Raw genomic sequence first — 18,555 nt, forward strand, 5'->3', positions numbered from 1 at the left:
AGGCCACCTCAGGCAGCCACTATTGTTGTTGTCCTTTCTCCCAACACCTACACACGATGCTCTGCATCAGTAATAGCTTTGTTTCTTTTTGGGTAAAACACTGCTGCTCGACACATAAAGCAAACCTTTGTAACTATGGTTGTAAAGAATGTGTCCCTCCTTAACAAATAAAAATGTGATTCGTCAACTCTGCATGCAACATATTTTTGGATTGTAGCGGATATATTTATGTTTATATTACCTTTCTGGTGAGTTTTTGTGTGTGCTCCTTTTTTCTTTTTTTTTCTTAAGTCAGTGCCTCAGACAGGAAAAATTGACCATCTGTGTTTTCCTCTGCACATGTTTGAGGGTCGAGAAACGTGCGACCCCAAAAGCAACGTCTCTACCCACTTTGTGAGTGCACCGACACGCACAATCTGTTCCCTTTTGAGCACTGTTCACGCTCTTTGCACTGAATAAATACAGCACCTTCTGAATCATGCCGCAGAGAGCAACACTGGCTGCACCAGGAAGGCAGAGAAACAGCCCAAAGCTTACAGAGAGTGGCAGGCAGCAATCTGTAAGCAAGGCTGCAGGGTGAAAAGCAGGGCACCTTGTCCGAATCACTGAGCATGCACAAGCACCTACTCTAGGGTCATCTAGCTAATGGACTTCCCGGCACACTTTGGTTGTAACAGGGCATCCTGTAAGAGCAAAAAATGTATATTAAAAAAGTGACTGAGAAAATCTAGATAATAAAAACAAATACTTCTTACAAATAACCATCATCTCCGAAGCTTTTAAAAAGTTCACAGACCTTGTCACAGTTTAGCAGTTCACCCAAACACTACAGATGAATGACTTTGATACATCTCCCTGTGGAACTAAATTTCTATTGGCAAGGACACGACTGATCTCTCGCCCTCTGTAATCTCGATTTCCTCTGGCAATACCAGCCACCGTGAACCTGTGGCATTTTGCTGCCTTTAATGATTGGCCCAGTGGTCTGCAACCAATGGCCTTCTTGCCACCAATTCATGACCCGTCAACCCCAATCCTCCCACCAATCCACCAGGCGCACAACACACACGGCACAGAACAAATGTCCCAGTGTCAGAAACAATCCAGACAGCCACCCCGTCCTCCACTCATAAAGCTGGCATCTCATCTGTCCAAGAGTGAAGACTATGGTAAATGGAATGACATGGCATTTACACTTTCCGTAACAGAAGATCCTGAAGGAATCAAATTGTTCAAATTGAACAGGCTTTTTTTCTTTTCCTCAAAGATTTACCTGAATGCACATTTGAAATATTAATTCAATTTGCCTTTGTTGACAGGAGACCACTTTTGAGGCGATATCCTATTTGTGAGTGTCTCCCGCTACATTTTTCTTCCCCCAACACACATCTATGCAGGTTATAAAAATGAAGGTGTTGGAACAGGAAGTCTTCTGACTCACAATATTGAGTGTATTGAACAGACCTCTTGCTGATATGCTCGAGGTGCGAAATAACAGAAGACCTGCACACACACACACACACGCACACACACACACACACACACACACACGCACGCACACACACACACACACACACACACACACACACACACACACACATATGCAAGCTACATCAGCCTTTGAAGTTCTGACAGCATCCAGCTTCGTCTCCTCTGCCGAGTGCTGTTCATAATTATTTACCATGACGAGGGCCCCACGTCCCTGCCTAAGAAAAACAAAAGTTTGTCTGCAATGCTTCGGTCATTTTTCATTCAGTGCAATTTCACAGGGAGCACAATCGCGCAGATCAAATTGAGAGAGAGCAGTCTAGCATGAATATCAACTGTGATAGCTCAAGAAGGAAAGCACACGGGAATTCATTGTCTATCTGTGTGATCTTCTGAATAGAAATTCTCCAGCTATCTGATGCAAATCTTAATAAAAATCCCAAGTGTAAAAATGTATAGCCAATATCAGCTACTTTAAAATATATGATTCGTCATAACTCAACCAAACTGGTTATTAAGAATTTGATCAGTCGCTTTTGCTCTAAGTTTGAACGTCTGATGGTTCCTCAGTCTGGATTCTGTTAATCCAAAGAGAGCACGCTCCAAAAGTTATTGGAGGAAGCAAAGCACACTTCAAAGACGGTTGGAAGATATATAATGACGTCTCACAGCTTCAGTCTAACACCGACAGCCTGGCCTGAAGTATGATGCAAACAAATATTTATGCAGCTGCAGTCCGAATAGTTTTGCCAACCCTACTTCTTAATTGGATAGGAACAAATTCCTTGATGGGGAAAAAAAAAAGTTTGTTGAGAGTTTGGTTCTGTATGTGCAGCAAATGCTAATGGAAGAGAACTTGTCGTCTGGGACTTAGCCAATCAAAAGCCCACTTTGGTGTTGACTTAACAGAGGAGTACATATTATTACAGCAAAGTTGAAATGCGCAGCCGCTGCATATTTCAAGTTTGGTGGTTTTTAAATCAGTAAAACAGCACAACTTTTCGGAAGTTGAGAAAAACTTATTATTTTTGATAAATCAGCTTGTTATTGTTAAGAAGCTGCTGTAAAATGTCTGAAGTTGGAATAATTTTGATCTAATTTATGAAATCCAGCTGGCTACTTAAATTATGCAGGAGAGCAAAGAGTCTTTGCAAAACCCTGACACAATTTTACACATTTCTTTTAATTTCACTGGCATAGGAAAACATCTCCTACTGCATTTTCAGGATTTGCTGTATTGCCTTCAACACAATTGCTAAAATATCACAATAATGACACAATAATGACTCAATAATAACGTTACTAACGTGTAGATGCTTCATTCAACTTGGGTTGCTGGGCACTTGAAATTGAAAGCATCTCTCATGAATCATTGAAATTAAATTTCTGGGTGGTTAGTTTCTCTTTTTATATAGAAAAGTGGTATAAATGAAACTCTGATGTCATGGGACACTTGCAATTACCCACAATTCATTCCAGTGTACATGCACTACTCAGAACGAAAGGACATCAAAACAAGCAACACACACTCTGAAGATAGGACTGGTATCAATGCTCCAAAAGATCCACGTTATTTCCTTACATTTAGACCCACACATGTTTTTTGAACACCACTTATCTAAATAGGAAACCGTGTGTGCTTCAGGCAAAAGTTAAAATTCAATGTTTGTTTTTTGTCAAGCACAATGAGGAATGTCGATATCTTTATGAGTTAAAGCAAAATTAGGTTTGCTGCTTTCTATTTAAGAAATCCAAACGAATTGAAAGAGATAACAGCAGCAAGAGGAAAATGACAATACATGTTTTAGCAACCAGAGCAAAAGAGCAAAGCACATGAAGACTCACCAATCGTGTGAATTGTGGTCCGACCGGGCCTCGTCCCAGGATGCTGCTGGATGGTGTCGTAGAAGGTGGCCTGACACAGCTGGATGGCCGTTATGCTGACCCAGAGGCACAGGCAGAGCAGCCAGGACATGACAGGACACATCTGCTGACAACCAGCAGAGGTGGAATCAACACACCAGACATCGTGTTCCCTACCTGTGACATCCTGCACTCAACACAAACACAAATCACACTCACTTGCCACTTTCTTTCTTTCTTTTTTTTTTTTTTCCTGTGATTGGCCTCAGTGCCCCACAGTGGATTTTTTTTTCTTAGTCACCCAGATGTATGATTAGGATTATATAAGTATGAGTTCTTCACTTTTTCTTCTCAGTTTGCCCTGTCTTGTCCGCAAGCCACAGCACAGCAAATGTGGTGTGATCCCTGAGGACTTTTTTTTACCATGCAGCACAGATTTCCCCTGACAGGCTGACTTCCTTCAACTCCTGAGCTGTGCTCCTCTGCCTCACAACTAAAAAAAAAAAGGGGAACTTAAAGAAAGATAAGATTTTGCAAGAAGCCAGCTGCAGAGCCTTTTCTCTCGCTGCCAGAATAATGTGACAGTGACAGGGTGTTAACAGGAATCAAAAAGGCTTGTAATGTTTCACCATGCTCTTGAGTTATAGGGAAAAAAAAAAGATCCAGAGGAATGGTTCTGGACGCATGAGGATGTTTCTCACCGGTAAGATGTAGTTTTGTACATTATTTTATAAAAGCACTTATTTTTATCAAAGAAAATTTGGTAGGAGGGTGAATTTTTACAGTCAAAATTTATTTTTACAATGCTGCATTTTACTGAGAATAAAACTTTTATTAAACCACTTTTATTTAATTACTTGTACTAAACCACTTTATTTATGTTTGTACATCTTTCCACTTTTCAAATGTCTTTGTTCTCACAGGACATATAATGCAATTTTAAACTGCAAAGCCATAAAATAGAGAGGCACTACTCAGAAATAAATCTTGTCAATTTCAGGTCTTTATGTTTGTCAAACAAATAAACAACTAAATAAAGGATCTTACCTGTGCAACCCAACAAATAGTGTGCAAAAAATCTCAACAGTTTTCTGTAAATCCATCCATTTTCCCGGTTACGTTGATCCCATCTAGGAACTCTGAATTTGGCTGGAGGAGGGAACTCCACTGACTGCCTCCCCGCTCCACACTTTGATAGCAACAGTCCAGTGATTCAGAAATAACCGTCAAGCCGGTGTCAGGCAGGAAAAAAAAAAAGAAGAGGAATTTAATGCTTTTTCAATTCTTCACCTTGAGGAGCTGCTCCCAGTGATTGAATTCATTCACCCTCTCGCATTTTACAAGCATGTGTGGAGCGCTCCTTAATTAACTGTGTTGGAATCTTTTCTTCCAGCATCCGCATCCCTCCAGTGAGAGGCAGCCTCCGAGCAGCAGCTCTCGCTGAGTCCCTCCTCACTCAGCGAGCACTGAGAGACAAATGTTCCCGTGCAGCTTGGCTGAGTGTAAAAACTGTATCACATGTCTTAAAGCCAGACTGCCTCTGGATTAGATGGCATGGTGGGACTCCATCTGATCATATGCTTCTGACAATTGCAAATCAGGAAAGCTGGCACCACTCACACTGCTGTGACCACATGATTAACAATTATTTACATTTAGAACAGCCATTCCTCCTGGGGCTGCTCATCCTTTTATGGATTGTCCTATCAGCTTTTCTGTGTGAGTTTTCTGTTGCCCCACATTGGTGAGATGCACAAAGTATCTCTAAGTATTTCCAAGAAACTCTGAAGGATTACTAGAGAGAAAAAGGAAGCAGTGAGAAAAAGGGTTGTTTAATCCTTCAGCTTACTTGCGCTGTGTATATATATATATATATATATATATATAAAAAATAAAAAAATCTTCTCGCCCCTGATAAAATGCCTCGATTTTTGTGCAAAAGGAGATTTTGAGGTAAGGCTGGTATTTGAAACTATTAATAAATCTACTTTGTGACTAAGGTTAGCAATTTCAGCTAAAGAAAATCCACCCCAAAGCTCAAAGCTTCCACTACCTTTTGGTGACGTGCAGAATTATCATTGTGGAAAACAATCTTTTAGCTTTGTATAATCTTTAAATTAAGTAGAACCATTGCCTTCATCAAACCAATGTATATTTCCCTAATACATTTGGGAAACTTTAATTCTGGGTAATAAAGCTGTTGCACCGTATTCTCTGAAAACACAAGCCACATAACAAGCAAGCGTGCACATTTACAAACCACGCCTTAATATTTAATATTTATTTTCTCCCTTGAAGACTACTGCGTTTTCCAGCCATATATAATAATTTTATAGTACAATCAAGAAAATATGTTTTCAGTTGTTATAAAAATGCTGTATATCAAATTTGACTTAAAAGAAATTTGACTTAATAATTTAACACCTTGAAATTAGGGCTCTGTCTCTTTAAGAAAGTCCTGCTTTCTGCCTTCAGGGTGTCATCACAACTTCGCTCCTATATTAACCCTTTAGCAACATTTTTATCAGCGTTCTCACTAAAACCTGGAAAATCGAGCACATCACAGCACTTTTAAGACTCACACTCAGAGAATACACTGTAAAATACCGTACTTATGTTAGTTTACAAGTCACTGAACTGCTTAGCACTAAAATACTTTTGAGAAACGTTGTTGTTGTATCAACCTTCCAGACCACTCAGGTCTTCTGGCTCTGGTTCTGTTCTGCATCCCCAGGACCAGAACCAAACATGAAGAAGCAGCATTCAGTTTCTATGCACCACAAATCTGGAACAAATTTCCAGAAAACTGCAAAACAGCTGAAACACTGAGTGCCTTTAAATCAAGTCTGTTCAGAGTTGGCTTTGATTAACAGTAACTGAACATTTGATCAACAAATTTAGTGTACACTTACTTAATAACAAGATGTAAAACTTTTTTTTTTTTTTTTTTATACGTAATATTGCACCTTTAGTGTCAGATGGCCATTATTCAGGGGTGCCTAAACACTTGTGCCTCCTATTTCTTTGGAGCTGCTGTCTCCAGCCTCAGCTCCCCCAGACTAGCAGCAGCAGAAATTAGGTTGAGTTGCCAGTCTGCTGAGTTTATCATATGAAGCACTTCTCAGTAAAAGGCTCTGAGAAGCGTTTTACTGGTTGAATGGTTGAATGGTTGAATGGTTGCAAATGGCATAATAGGAAAAACTGTGATGACATGCTGAACGTGGAGCGTTGGAAAGAGCAGTTTCTTTAAGAGACAGAGGCCAATTTCAAGGCATCAAATTGCAAAATTAATTTTAAGTTATGTCGAACATAACTTAAAATAAATTTTACATCATTACATGACAATTTATAACAACTAAAGGCAACGTAGTTGCTTGATTGTGCTATAAAATGGCACTGTGTGACGGGAAAATACATAATGTACTACAACAAGAACTTTTTTTTTTCAACCTTTTTTACTCATGGAACATTGTAATATTCTTGTTTCCACTTTAGGTGAGTTTTGAATTCATGAAGTAAAATCATTATACATATATACCAAAATAAGACGAGTAAAGAAAACAAAAACCTGTACTCAATAGAACTGAGACACATTTGAGTGAGATGAGTGAAAAGAAAAACTGTAAGATAACTTTATCCAGAAACAATAGTCTATTCAATGGAAGGTAATATGCACCTGCATCTGGGGACGTTCTCCTGTTCAAGATGGAAACTTAATGATGAGCCTATAAAAGGGAGGGCGGTGAGTGTTGTTATTCAGAGTAAATAAGCTCTATACTGTATGAGGAAACAGCTCCATCTGCCCTGTTCTCTGTCACCTTTACTGCATTCTGAGCTCTTGTTTTGAATTGTGATCTTTTTTTTATCACTGGCATGCAGAACATGCCCAAGGCCCACAGCTCACACTGCAATCTCTACGGCGTAAACACTTGACAATTTATTTTGATGCTTGCTAGGGAAGACAGAGTGCATCCCCAGTTCAGGAAGGAGTGAAGAATACCCACAGAGAAGCTATTTTACAATGCTGCATTAATGTTTGAGGAATTTGGCAACATTGTAGAAGGGACTGGGACAAGCTGTACCGAAGGAAGCCAAACAACATAAACTGCTGAGTTGTTTTTGAGAGGGATTATTTTCAGAGACTGTGTAGTCTTTAATTGTTAACACAGCGCATTGCCCCATGGAGACGTTGCGTTTTGTCATTTTGTCGCCTTATTTGAGTCGTCTGGTCTAATGAGAGTCAGCTAGGAAATTCTTGGAACTCAAAAGACAACATTTACTCTGCTGCAAACGGAGATAAATGAAATCAAAAACATTAGTTTTATGATTATTGATGACAAGGATGCGTTCAAGTTCCGCTGGGGATGAGAGAGGATGATCCAAAAAGGAAACATGGATACCAGAACCTACAGTAATTGCAAAAGCCTAGTTAAAGGTGGAGGAGCACCCCAACAGCCAAAGAGTAAAATATTTGCCCGCGGCTAAACTATCCAGATCATCAGTGCTCTCGTCTGATCTCGGAAGCTGAGAGTTAGAACTTGGCAGACGTCTCCCTGGGAATGCTAAGTGCTGAAAGATATGCGTCTGTCCCCCAGTCCAGTCACATGTTGAAGTGTCCTTGCAATAGACACTAAACTCTCCTTTGTCTCAATGCTTTTTTATGTGTGAATAAAGGAACAGAAAGTCTTAAATAAATGGAAAATAAAGTTGTTTTTTTCCTGAAAAACAAAATTGTAAATGGATTTGATATAAAACATTTGGAAAGTGTAGATAACTTTCTAACCATTTATAATGAAAAAGTAACAAATATACAAGAACTTCAAATTACTGATTAAAGACAGTTATTACAAGACATAAAATTTATTGAGTTTTATATGCATCTGAATGTGGAAATTAACAATTTTGTCATCAATGCAGGCACACAAAAAATCAAAAACCAAAAATAAAGATATTGAAAGTTTTGTTTAGGGAAAAAAAAATCTCTAGGTTGAGAAGTAAACTAACATTAGTGGGAATGATTTTGACTTTGAATGACTTTACTTTGTGTTTTGTGGACTTGGAGAAGGCGTTCAACCGTGTCCCTAGGGGGGCCTTGTGGATGGTACTCCGGGAGTATGGGGTACCGGGCCCTTTGATACGGGCTGTCAGGTCCCTGTATGACCGGTGTCAGAGTCTGGTCCGCATTGCCGGCAGTAAGTCGGGCTCGTTTCCGGTGAGAGTTGGACTCCGCCAAGGCTGCCCTTTGTCACCGATTCTGTTCATTACTTTTATGGACAGAATTTCTAGGCGCAGCCGAGGTGTTGAGGGGATCCGTTTTGGTGGCCTTAGGATCGCATCTCTGCTTTTTGCGGATGATGTGGTCCTGTTGGCTTCATCGGAACGTGATCTGCAGCTTTCACTGGAACGGTTCGCAGCCGAGTGTGAAGCGGCCGGGATGAGGCTCAGTGCCTCCAATTCCGAGGCCATGGTCTTGAGCCGGAAAAGGGTAGAGTGCCTTCTCCGGGTCAGGGGGGTCGTCCTGCCTCAAGTGGAGGAATTTAAGTATCTGGGGATCTTGTTCACGAATGAGGGAAGAAGGGAGCGGGAGATCAACAGGCGCATTGGGGCAGCATCTGCAGTGAAGCGGGCGTTGTACCGGTACGTCGTGGTGAAGAGAGAGCTGAGTCAAAAAGCGAAGCTCTCAATTTACCGGTCGATCTACGTTTCCACCCTCATCCATGGTCATGAGCTTTGGGTCATTTCCAAAAGAACGAGATCACGGATACAAGCGGCCGAAATGGGTTTCCTCCGCAGGGTGGCTGGGCTCTCCCTTAGAGATAGGGTGAGAAGCTCGGTCATCCGGGAGGGACTCAGAGTAGAGCCGCTGCTCCTCCACGTCGAGAGGAGCCAGTTGAGGTGGCTCGGGCATCTGGTCAGGATGCCTCCTGGACGGCTGGCCTGGGAACGCCTTGGGGTTCCCCCGGAGGAGCTGGAAGAAGTGGCTGGGGAGAGGGAAGTCTGGGCCTCCCTTCTGAAGCTGCTGTCCCCGTGACCCGACCCCGGATAAGCGGAAGAAAATGGATGGATGGATGGATGGATGGATGGATGGATGGATGGATGGATGGATGGATGGATGGATGGATGGATGGAATGACTTTGGGTCTTTTGGCTCCATTATAACATTATGATGAGAACAAACCAAAAAGGGAACATCAAGATATTCATAGACTTTTTTTTTACTCATGCGACAAAGCACAAACTTAATAAATAATGTGATCTGTAAGATTTGATTCCAGCAAATTAAGCAACTAATATTATCATTCAGTTTTGCTATTTTCTCACCTAATATCTAAAAATTTAAAAGACATGAAGATTTTCAGACATGACCTCCAACCAGAAGGAATTACCTGCAGTGGAAAGTGCTTGGTGGAGACTCAAATGATCTGAGAGAAAACTACAATCAAAGAAAAAAATATGTTGTGATGTACAAAAAGGGAGCGTTGTTTTAATTTTAACAGGCCTCATAAAACTGGCCCAGACTTTAGAGAAAGACAAATAGGGCAGAAGCCTGTGATACTGGGGGGAAGCTAGAAAAACGAGTTTGATTATTTTACTGGATATTTCCCCAAATAAGTTTAAATCCATGTAAACTGTTTAAATATGCTGGATATCAGAACCCTTGGATTCAAGGATGTTATGTCACAAAAACAAGTTTTGGTGTTTGATATGAAGCATTGTGTAAGTTGGCATCTCAGACTAACAAAGTACTGACACAGAAACATGCAGGTCAGTGAAAGGCTGAGAGGACCAGCTCGCCTGTAGCTCAACTGGAGCTCATTCCTGTATGAGCCGGACTGATGTTTATGAGATTTTTACTCTATTCTGACTGAAGAATAATTGGATATACTCTCTGTGCCAAACTATAACCTCTTCTACTCTACTAAAAATTGAGTAGTTATCTTGTGTTTGATGTTATTGAAAATAGGGACCGTTACCCTTTTCTAAAAGCACTTAAATTCATTTACAACTATTTAGGTGGGAAAGGGGTTATGACATAAACTGTAATAAAAAGGGTGCAACAGAGAGAAATCTTAAGAAAACAACGTAGAACCACTGTAGATAAGTGGGAAGAAATTGGCCAAGGAAGAGCATATTTTTGGGAAAAAAAACACATATTTACAAGAATAAATTTTGATATTTACAAAAGCATATTATTTCTATAATTGTCTGACTGTGTAATTTAGGTAAGCTTTCTTTCTTTCTTACACATTTCGGATTTTGCAATGTCAATAAATATACAGTATGATATCATAGAACACTAAAATTTTTCATGCAAATTTACAACTTTTCAACATCAGAAAATGTTCAAGTTATTTTTGCAAAGATGTGAAAGAGAATAATTTCTGTTTTTTTTGTTGTTGTTGTTGTTGTTTATCTGCAATGGCCTTAATACTCCGTCACAAAAGAAAGACTGAATTGACAACCGAAGGATCAAAATCAAATTAGGTGAAATAAAAATTATAAAATTGTGTATTATTTACATTATTTTGTAATAGTATTTTTGAAAAAGTAATACAGTATTTTTACTTTATAAAGGCATCTAAGAGTGTTGGTTTATCTCTGAGATTTTCAGTAATGCTAACTGAAAAAGTTTTCAGTTCTGTGAAACTATAGGACTCATCTTTTATGAACAGATTAAGTCTTGCTTTTTCCAATAGTCATTTGCTGACGTATTTATTTAGTACTTAAGAATAAAAATGTTGTTTCACCTTGAGCTTTCCTTGTATAAATAGTTTCATAACTTCACCCATAATTGCTTATACCTAAATGAATCTACTTTGCATGGTACATTTTTGTGAAAAAAAGAACAATTGACTGAAACTTATGTAACAAAGGGTGTCCTATTTCCTCCTTAATAGGACAAAGCCCCACACAGACATACAGAGACTAAAACACAAATTAATTTAAAGGATTTCAGATATTGAAGGTTTCTACCCGCACTAATAAAACACAGAGGTCAGTAGTTTAGCAACTAAAGTTTTTGATCAGTAAAAAATACAACTTACAAATCTATGAAAAGAGTAAACGGACTGTGTATTGTGGAATGAATAAACAGGTGGCAGAACAGAGGAATCCAACAATGGACAATGAAAAAATCAAAAGCGTAAATATTGAGGAACCAGATGAATTAATCAGAGCAAATGTGGTACATCTGTGGCAGGAGGATGCAGCGAAACTGAGGGAGGAGAGTCATTAACGCAAAGGGATGTGAACTAAGATCCGAGAAAAGAACAAAAGGGCTGACTGTAATCTAAGAAAAATAAATCCAAATAGACAAGGAACAGAAAGCAAGAATAAACAAAGAAACAAAACAAAGAAATTACCTAATATGGCAACACCTTAATAACAATAATAAACACAGAAATAAACTGAGCTAAAGTTGTTCTCTGTCTAAGATTGACTAAAATATATTGTTCATAGTGAAATCAGGTGTATTCTCACCATGAGAAAATGTTACTAATTTAAACGTCTCAGTGTAGATGCAAATAAAAATAATACCAAACCAAATCAAAGGCAGAATGAATATTTTTGGAGGATAGTGTGATACTGTAAATATTTGGAGCTCTCCTTATGTGTCTAAAAGTATGAAACATGGCAAATTGACTCTGTAGATTATCTCATTTCTTTTTCAAAAGGGATACTTTTCTTTACACAAGTATTTTAAATTCAGCTTGACATTCACTGATTCCTACCAAAAACACCTACAAACATCTCCCAATTTTGCTATTAAACTTTAGAAGGACTAATATATTCCCTAACCTGGTTCTGATTTGTGCAATTGTCACCTGAAACACAATAAAATGTGCAGATCCCAGAAGCTATTTTCAGGAGGAAGTTAATTAACACTTGGAGACCAGAGTTTGACAGAAAGGTGTTGTGTACTGCATGGAATAAGGAATACTTTTTTTGTATAAATCTTTTCTGATTTGATTTGAAACATAACAAAATAATAATAAAAATTCACCTAAAACCTGGCAAGGTCTTTGGATAAAATTGTTTTTTTTTTTTTTTTTTTTTGGTTAATTTGACTTATGGACTGCAATGGCCATGGAAGGAAAGTGATTCTGTGTAAAGTTGTTTCATGTGGAATCAAGCAAGTTAATCATAATAAAAATGTATATTATTTTGTTGTGCATCACACCAATCAAGCTTTATTTTCTGGCCCCGCAGACAACTAGCTTCTGTCTTAAGAAGGTTCATGCACGACTGATTCAATGGACCTCTCCATGAATGGCTCTGACGGTTACTCTTCAAGAAGTAACCCTGAGAAAAACAGACAATTTCGTCTGTAAAGATCACAAGAATTGTCTCTTGGACCTAAAATAGTGTGTGCAGATTTGACCGGGGAGGAGGCAGCCCGTTAGGGTCCCGTGGGCTTTCAGACTGAATGCTACACACACAACAGAGATGAGATTCTGTGAAGACATATTCCAAAGCAATACGCTTTTCATGCTTGCAGAGAGGCATGGTTAAAGTAGCACTTCTTACAAATAATGGCAGCTTTATAGATTTTGTTTTAACGCCTGTCTGATTCCATGTCAAATACCTGTTCCCAGTGGCATGCAGGAGGAGGTGTTTATAGCTGCTGTGTCTGGAGGGTGGCCAGGCAGAGCAAAAATGTCAATATTTTTTTGTGTTTTGCTCAGAGTGGGAGAGCTAGTTGAGAAACTGAAGAAGTTTCCTGTGCAGCCTACCCCTCAGCTGTAGCTACCCTTGTCGAAAGAGGAATCTCAGAAAATGTTGAGCTGCCTGAAAAAAAAAAAAAGCATTTAGTGACATTTAGAGATGATATTGCTGCTGATTACAATGACACGATGCCCAGGGGGGGCGATTTCTATCAGACATGGAGAAGATGCCATATTGAAGATCATGTCGTGTATCACACGCAGTTGGGAGTGGAGATTCTTACAGATAAAAGTCACGTACTTCCACAGGCATTCCTGGTGCAGTGCCACAGAAATCCCTGCATGAACCCATCTGTTTACTTCTGAGCTTTGACACGAGAAAGGCGAGCGGCGCGCAAACGATTTCGGATTTGATGATGGAGGGAGAAATTATCTTGCTGTTGATTTAACAACGTAAAATCCTTTCGCCTGAAGATCAATAAATCACTGCCAGTAAATGTCGAACAGTGAAAAAGTGAGAAATGCTTTTCAAATGATTCATTTGCATTTTCATTGAGTGTTGTTGTTTTCCGAAGCGTTCTCTGCTCCTCCCTGGAAAGGTCAATGGGAAACGGTTGGTGTCTGTTTTATCTGCTGGAGCCAACTCTCAAGTTCAGCGAAGTAGGAAATAAGATTATCTTTACAGAAGCTTGTGTGAGAATCTGGCCTTTGAATCTTATTCAGTGGAGTATTAATGTCTCAGAGGCTGGAAGCAGCCCAGACTGCTATTAAATATCTGAAGTCAAGAGTGGGATTTCTTTTTTTTTTTTTGTATCAGTTTGCAGAGCTTCTCGTGCTTAATGGAAATTGGGAATCTTTCCTTTTACATCAGTTGATTTGAGCATTTAATAGATTCTTTTAAGGATATTTTTGTTGTTATATCTTTGGTAACACTGAAGCATATTGCTCTGAGGCGAAACAACTCATTAACTTCCCAGATGCAAACCAGAGGTGCTATATGAGAGAACTCAGGTGAAAAACAGAATGGAAAAGAGAAAACAGTCCACCGGCGTAAAGCATGCCTTGTTTTTTCTGTGATGTTTTTGGCTTTGATTAAAAGCTGGAAAAACAAATGCCTTTTGCACTCATTATTTCCTCAGTCTGAGTGACATTTACTTGAAGCTGCTCTATTAGATGCTTGCATTAAATCAAATGTCATTGCATGCACATTATCAACATCTTGCAAAAAAATAAAAAAAAATAAAAAGTAGCTACAGTTCTGCAGACTCAGGCTAAAATAATAGAGTTAACATGTAGATATTTCAACATAAGTGGCCATACTTTTAGCCCAAACTGCTGATGGCAGTCTCCAGAGAGAGCAGATGCGGTTGCCTTCTGGCTCTTGGCTGCACCGTTCCAATCCAGTAAGTGTCTCATGAGATTTGCCATTGTAACAATCTGCTCTCACATGTGAAGTCCAGGTGAAGAAAAGCACAAGTACAATAGCAGGCCTCTCTATACGCTCCCTTAAAAATGTAATCAGCAGTCCGCAGTTATCAGCGTGGAATGCAGAGGTGTGCTAACAACTGAGATGAAATTTTCTTTTTTTTTTTTTGTATGTGCAACTTGTAAGTCTTTTTTTTCTTCTTCTTTTAAATCACACTCTGATGAAGCACTGGGAGGGGAGGCTACAGCGTCCTGAGGGATTTCAAAATGAAATCTAAAATCTTGCAAGAAGACATTTTCTCCCCAAAGTCACAGTCAATCATTTTCAGAGGCTTTATTGTATCCACCTTGGTTCATGTGCTTGACATGGCACATTGAAGTCACACTGGCTCAATCATATCATGCATCAGGACAAAATTGTGGCTGCTGATGTAATTGAAATTGTCAGTCTTCTTCCTGTAAGTCGCCTCCAGAGATTTTCCCCTCCAAACATTTACATCAACGCCTGAACGACAACGTACATAACAATTCACCCCTGTTCCAGAAATGACAATGCGTTAAATGCGCTGAAAGACCAGCTGAAAAGAACTTAGAATTACATGTGGAATGTATTATTGGTTCTTCTGTTTCTTTTATTTATGTATCTGCTGTTTTCTCAAACCTCCAGTCGGTCATAACAAATGGCTGCTTTTACTGAGTCGGGTTCTGCTGAGGGTTTCTGCCTGCTGAAAGAGAGATTTCCCTCTCCACTCTCGATACATCCATGTTCGGTATGAGAGATTGTGTAAAGTCAACAACACAACGCAATCGATTGTCTACTGTCACTACAAGCTCGTCCAGGAGGAGTGAATGATGCTGGATTTCTTTGTGCTTCTTACAGCTTATTTGAATAATGAACTGAGTCTATCACACTCTTTTGAGCCAGGATCACTTGCAATGCATTTGTAGTTAAACTGAAATTATTTCTTTCTTGTAAAGTGCCTTGAGACGACATTTGTTGTGAAAAGGCGTTTTTGTTAATTAGCTAAATTGAATTGTAGCACCAGAGTCTGCAGGAAGAGGGATCAGGCACAGAAAGTTTCCACAAAGTCAGTGATAATTTGCGTTGCCATGTCTGGTGCTGTTGCTGGTCCACTGTGTTTTAATAAATCCAAAGTCAGCGCAGCCATCTATCACAAAGTCTTAGAGCACTTCATGCTAAAAAGCTTTGTGGAGATTTTAATTTTATTTTTCCACCAAGACCTGGCTCCTACCCATACTGTCAAAAGCACCAATACCTGGTTAAATGACCAGATTATGACTGAACTTGATTGACCAACAAATCTCCCCAGAGAATATATGAAGTAATGAGTGCATATATTGTTAAGAACATAGATATTCTTTCAGTAACCTAACATTTCTGTGTCTAAAATCATATTTATTGGTATTACTGAGAAAGTGAATTTGGGGTTTTTATTAACAGCAACCCCAATCAAAATGACGAAAATTAATAAATGAATATATATCATTTTGTGTATGAATATATAATATATGGGTTCTACTTTTCGGTTTAAGTCTATGATAATGTTCTTATTTATTAAGATTAACCTGTCGTTTAGTGCTTTTGAAACTTGCCCTTTGTGCTAACCTGTGTGATATTTGCTTTCTGTTGGAACAACTGCAAGAAAAGACACTGATCTGCTCTCCTGTGCAACCTGAAAGGGATTTTCAGCAAAAACCCTCAGTGTAACCTTGTGACAAGGTCAGAGTGTCTCCTGCAACCTTTTGTGGAAAGCACTCAGCACAACAAATGGACCCTAAACTGTTTGATACCTGCTGTTTGCACTCTAAAAGCAGCTCACTGAAGTTGATTATGGATTCCTGCCCTGGCACTCTCCATCCCAGAGTATTTGTTCTGGGCCACTGCTGACTGAATATGACTTGAACAGCTGGAATAACCTCACCGGCAGCAGTTGGCTTAAAAAAGAAACCCTTTTTGTGAAGGCAGTAGAATTCGGTTTTGGACATTGGTGGTGTTGGAACTTTTTGGAGTCTTCCTTCCTTTTCAATTTACTCCTCTGCTTCAGCTCCATCTCACATCACAGTGTGTAATAACTGCATGGTCAGAGTGGTTGTTTTACAGCTTTAAAAAAAAAAGGGAAAAAAAGCCAAATTACTCAGTCGGTAATGTTTTTGTGTTACATTATTTCCTGGTATAAAGGAATTGAAAACGTTTTCTGGAAAAGTGTAGATTACTCTGAAAAAGTCTGAACGCAATCATGGATGTGTTTTTCACTTAAACAATTATCTTTGTTGCATAAATGTGACTTGACTAAAAGCACAAGTGGAAATCTAGCTGAGGTAAAGGGCAAAATGGTTTTCACAATTATTTAGGTGTCGGTCAGTTTGCTTTGATGCCATTTTGTGCTTTTGCAGTTTTAGTCACTTAATGCTCAAAAGCTCCTGAGAAAGAAACAGAATCAATAGGAGCTTTCTATAAGACTATGCGTACAGTGTAAATCTTTTGTACACTCTGAAGCAAAGTGCCAGAAATATAAGTCTATTTTAAGTGATGTGGTTATATGACTCCAATGAATGTCAGCTACCATTAGAAGGTTGTTCATAGCTTTACTCATTTTATTATTTATACCAATTTAATATGACCTCTCGACTCAAATGCACAATAACTGGAAATTGGGCAGGATACAGACAGAACCTTCAGAAGATAAAAAAGGACATTTTAACCTATTATTTGCCTTTGTCCCAAAACTCATCAAATCAAATTACCCATTTTATTGGATAAATTTTTTTTTTCAATTAAATTAACTGTGAATGAGCCAACATTCATAATACTAAAGAAAGACATATTCTAAATGTATAGTGGATCCATATGGGAAGCGACTGAACATTTATAATTTCTTTAGGATTTTTTCCTTTGTGATTTGCCTTTGGTCTCACGTAGAGAAATCTATGTCTACCACAAAAAAAAAGCACTAATTCTTTGTTGGAAATATTTCTAGGACAGTTTATGTAACATTTTCTTACAATGCAGCGTTGCTAAGCTCATGGTCATTTCACATATTTCTGTGAGATTTTCTGTGAGATTGTCGTTTCCATTCTGCAGCAACAAGGACTTCAGGACTGATTTTCAATCAGATAGAAAAAAAATAAGACAATGCCGTAAGAAGTTAAACTTCTTAATCTGCTATGTGCTTTAGATTTGTTAATAAGTCCGAAAATGTGTCATTGAAGCACACAAAATTACATTTAAAATGTGAAAATTAAATTATTTAAGCCAGCATGTATGAATAATGAAGACATAAACAAAAGGGGAAAAAATGTCATGACTATTGCAAATTAAAGATCAACACTTGTGTTGTACAAAACAAACTACTCATTTTGCACTTCTGTGTAAAAGAAAATTAAATTTCACAGTTTGGAAATGTTGAAGATGGCAAAAGAATTATTAGGGAAAAAAACTCTGCCTAAACTATTAAACTGGGCTTTATTTCACTATTACTGTGCTCACAATTTTTCCCGCACCTCCACAAGCATAATAGGAAAATAGCTAATATAAAAACTGAAATTGTGTCCTTTCCTGTGTAAAGAGAGATGATTGCATATCAAGTTGGCTGTTTGAAGTACCTCCAGTGTATGACTCCTGTGTGGTGGGAGAGGAAGCATTTTTCTTCCAACCAATGGAAGAGTGAGTCAGGTTTATGACTATGGGGAGCAGAGGGTGGCCTTTATTTCCCTGAGAAGAGTCATTATTATTGCCCTGCAAATTTATGGCTTGCTTCTGGAGAGAACCTACCAGCAAGAGTGCCTGTCATTTTTCTCACTATCTTATGCATTATTGATAAGTCCATGGTCCTATCATCCATTGTGTGGTATTGCCATAACTCAGGAGCACAAAACAACTTATACAGTATACTGTGAATATGAGGAGTGTGTCCCTCTTTTTTTTTTTTCTCTGCACTTTATGTTAGACTATTTCCAGAGGACTTTTAAGTACGATAATAGAATATTACCCTGAACACGCTAAACTTTTCATCCAAGTTGGAGAAGTTGAGGAGTATCAGTGTTGCTTTCATTTGTAATTTACAACTGAGGAAACGTTTTCTACGCTCACTTG

General features: G+C 38.8%; 1 protein-coding gene across 2 annotated transcripts in view; it reads right to left on the minus strand.

Annotated features, from left to right (window-relative positions):
- The window catches only part of LOC103467667 (chemokine-like protein TAFA-1), a 38,164-nt gene extending 33,124 nt beyond the window's left edge, over positions 1 to 5,040 (minus strand). Inside the window, exons 1-2 of one of the 2 annotated variants that reach the window (XM_008414260.3) lie at positions 4,399 to 5,040; positions 3,334 to 3,478 (exon numbers count right to left, since the gene is read on the minus strand). In XM_008414260.3, coding sequence (XP_008412482.1) covers positions 3,334 to 3,475 — 142 coding nt within the window. In that variant the 5' untranslated portion in view covers positions 3,476 to 3,478; positions 4,399 to 5,040. The remainder of the gene's footprint in view (positions 1 to 3,333; positions 3,479 to 4,398) is intronic. The other variant, XM_008414259.3, reaches the window with a different exon arrangement.
- Between the last annotated feature and the right edge of the window lie 13,515 nt (positions 5,041 to 18,555).

This window comes from Poecilia reticulata, chromosome 7 (assembly GCF_904066995.2).
Source record: "Poecilia reticulata chromosome 7, P_reticulata-male-v2, whole genome shotgun sequence".
NCBI lineage: Eukaryota > Metazoa > Chordata > Actinopteri > Cyprinodontiformes > Poeciliidae > Poecilia > Poecilia reticulata.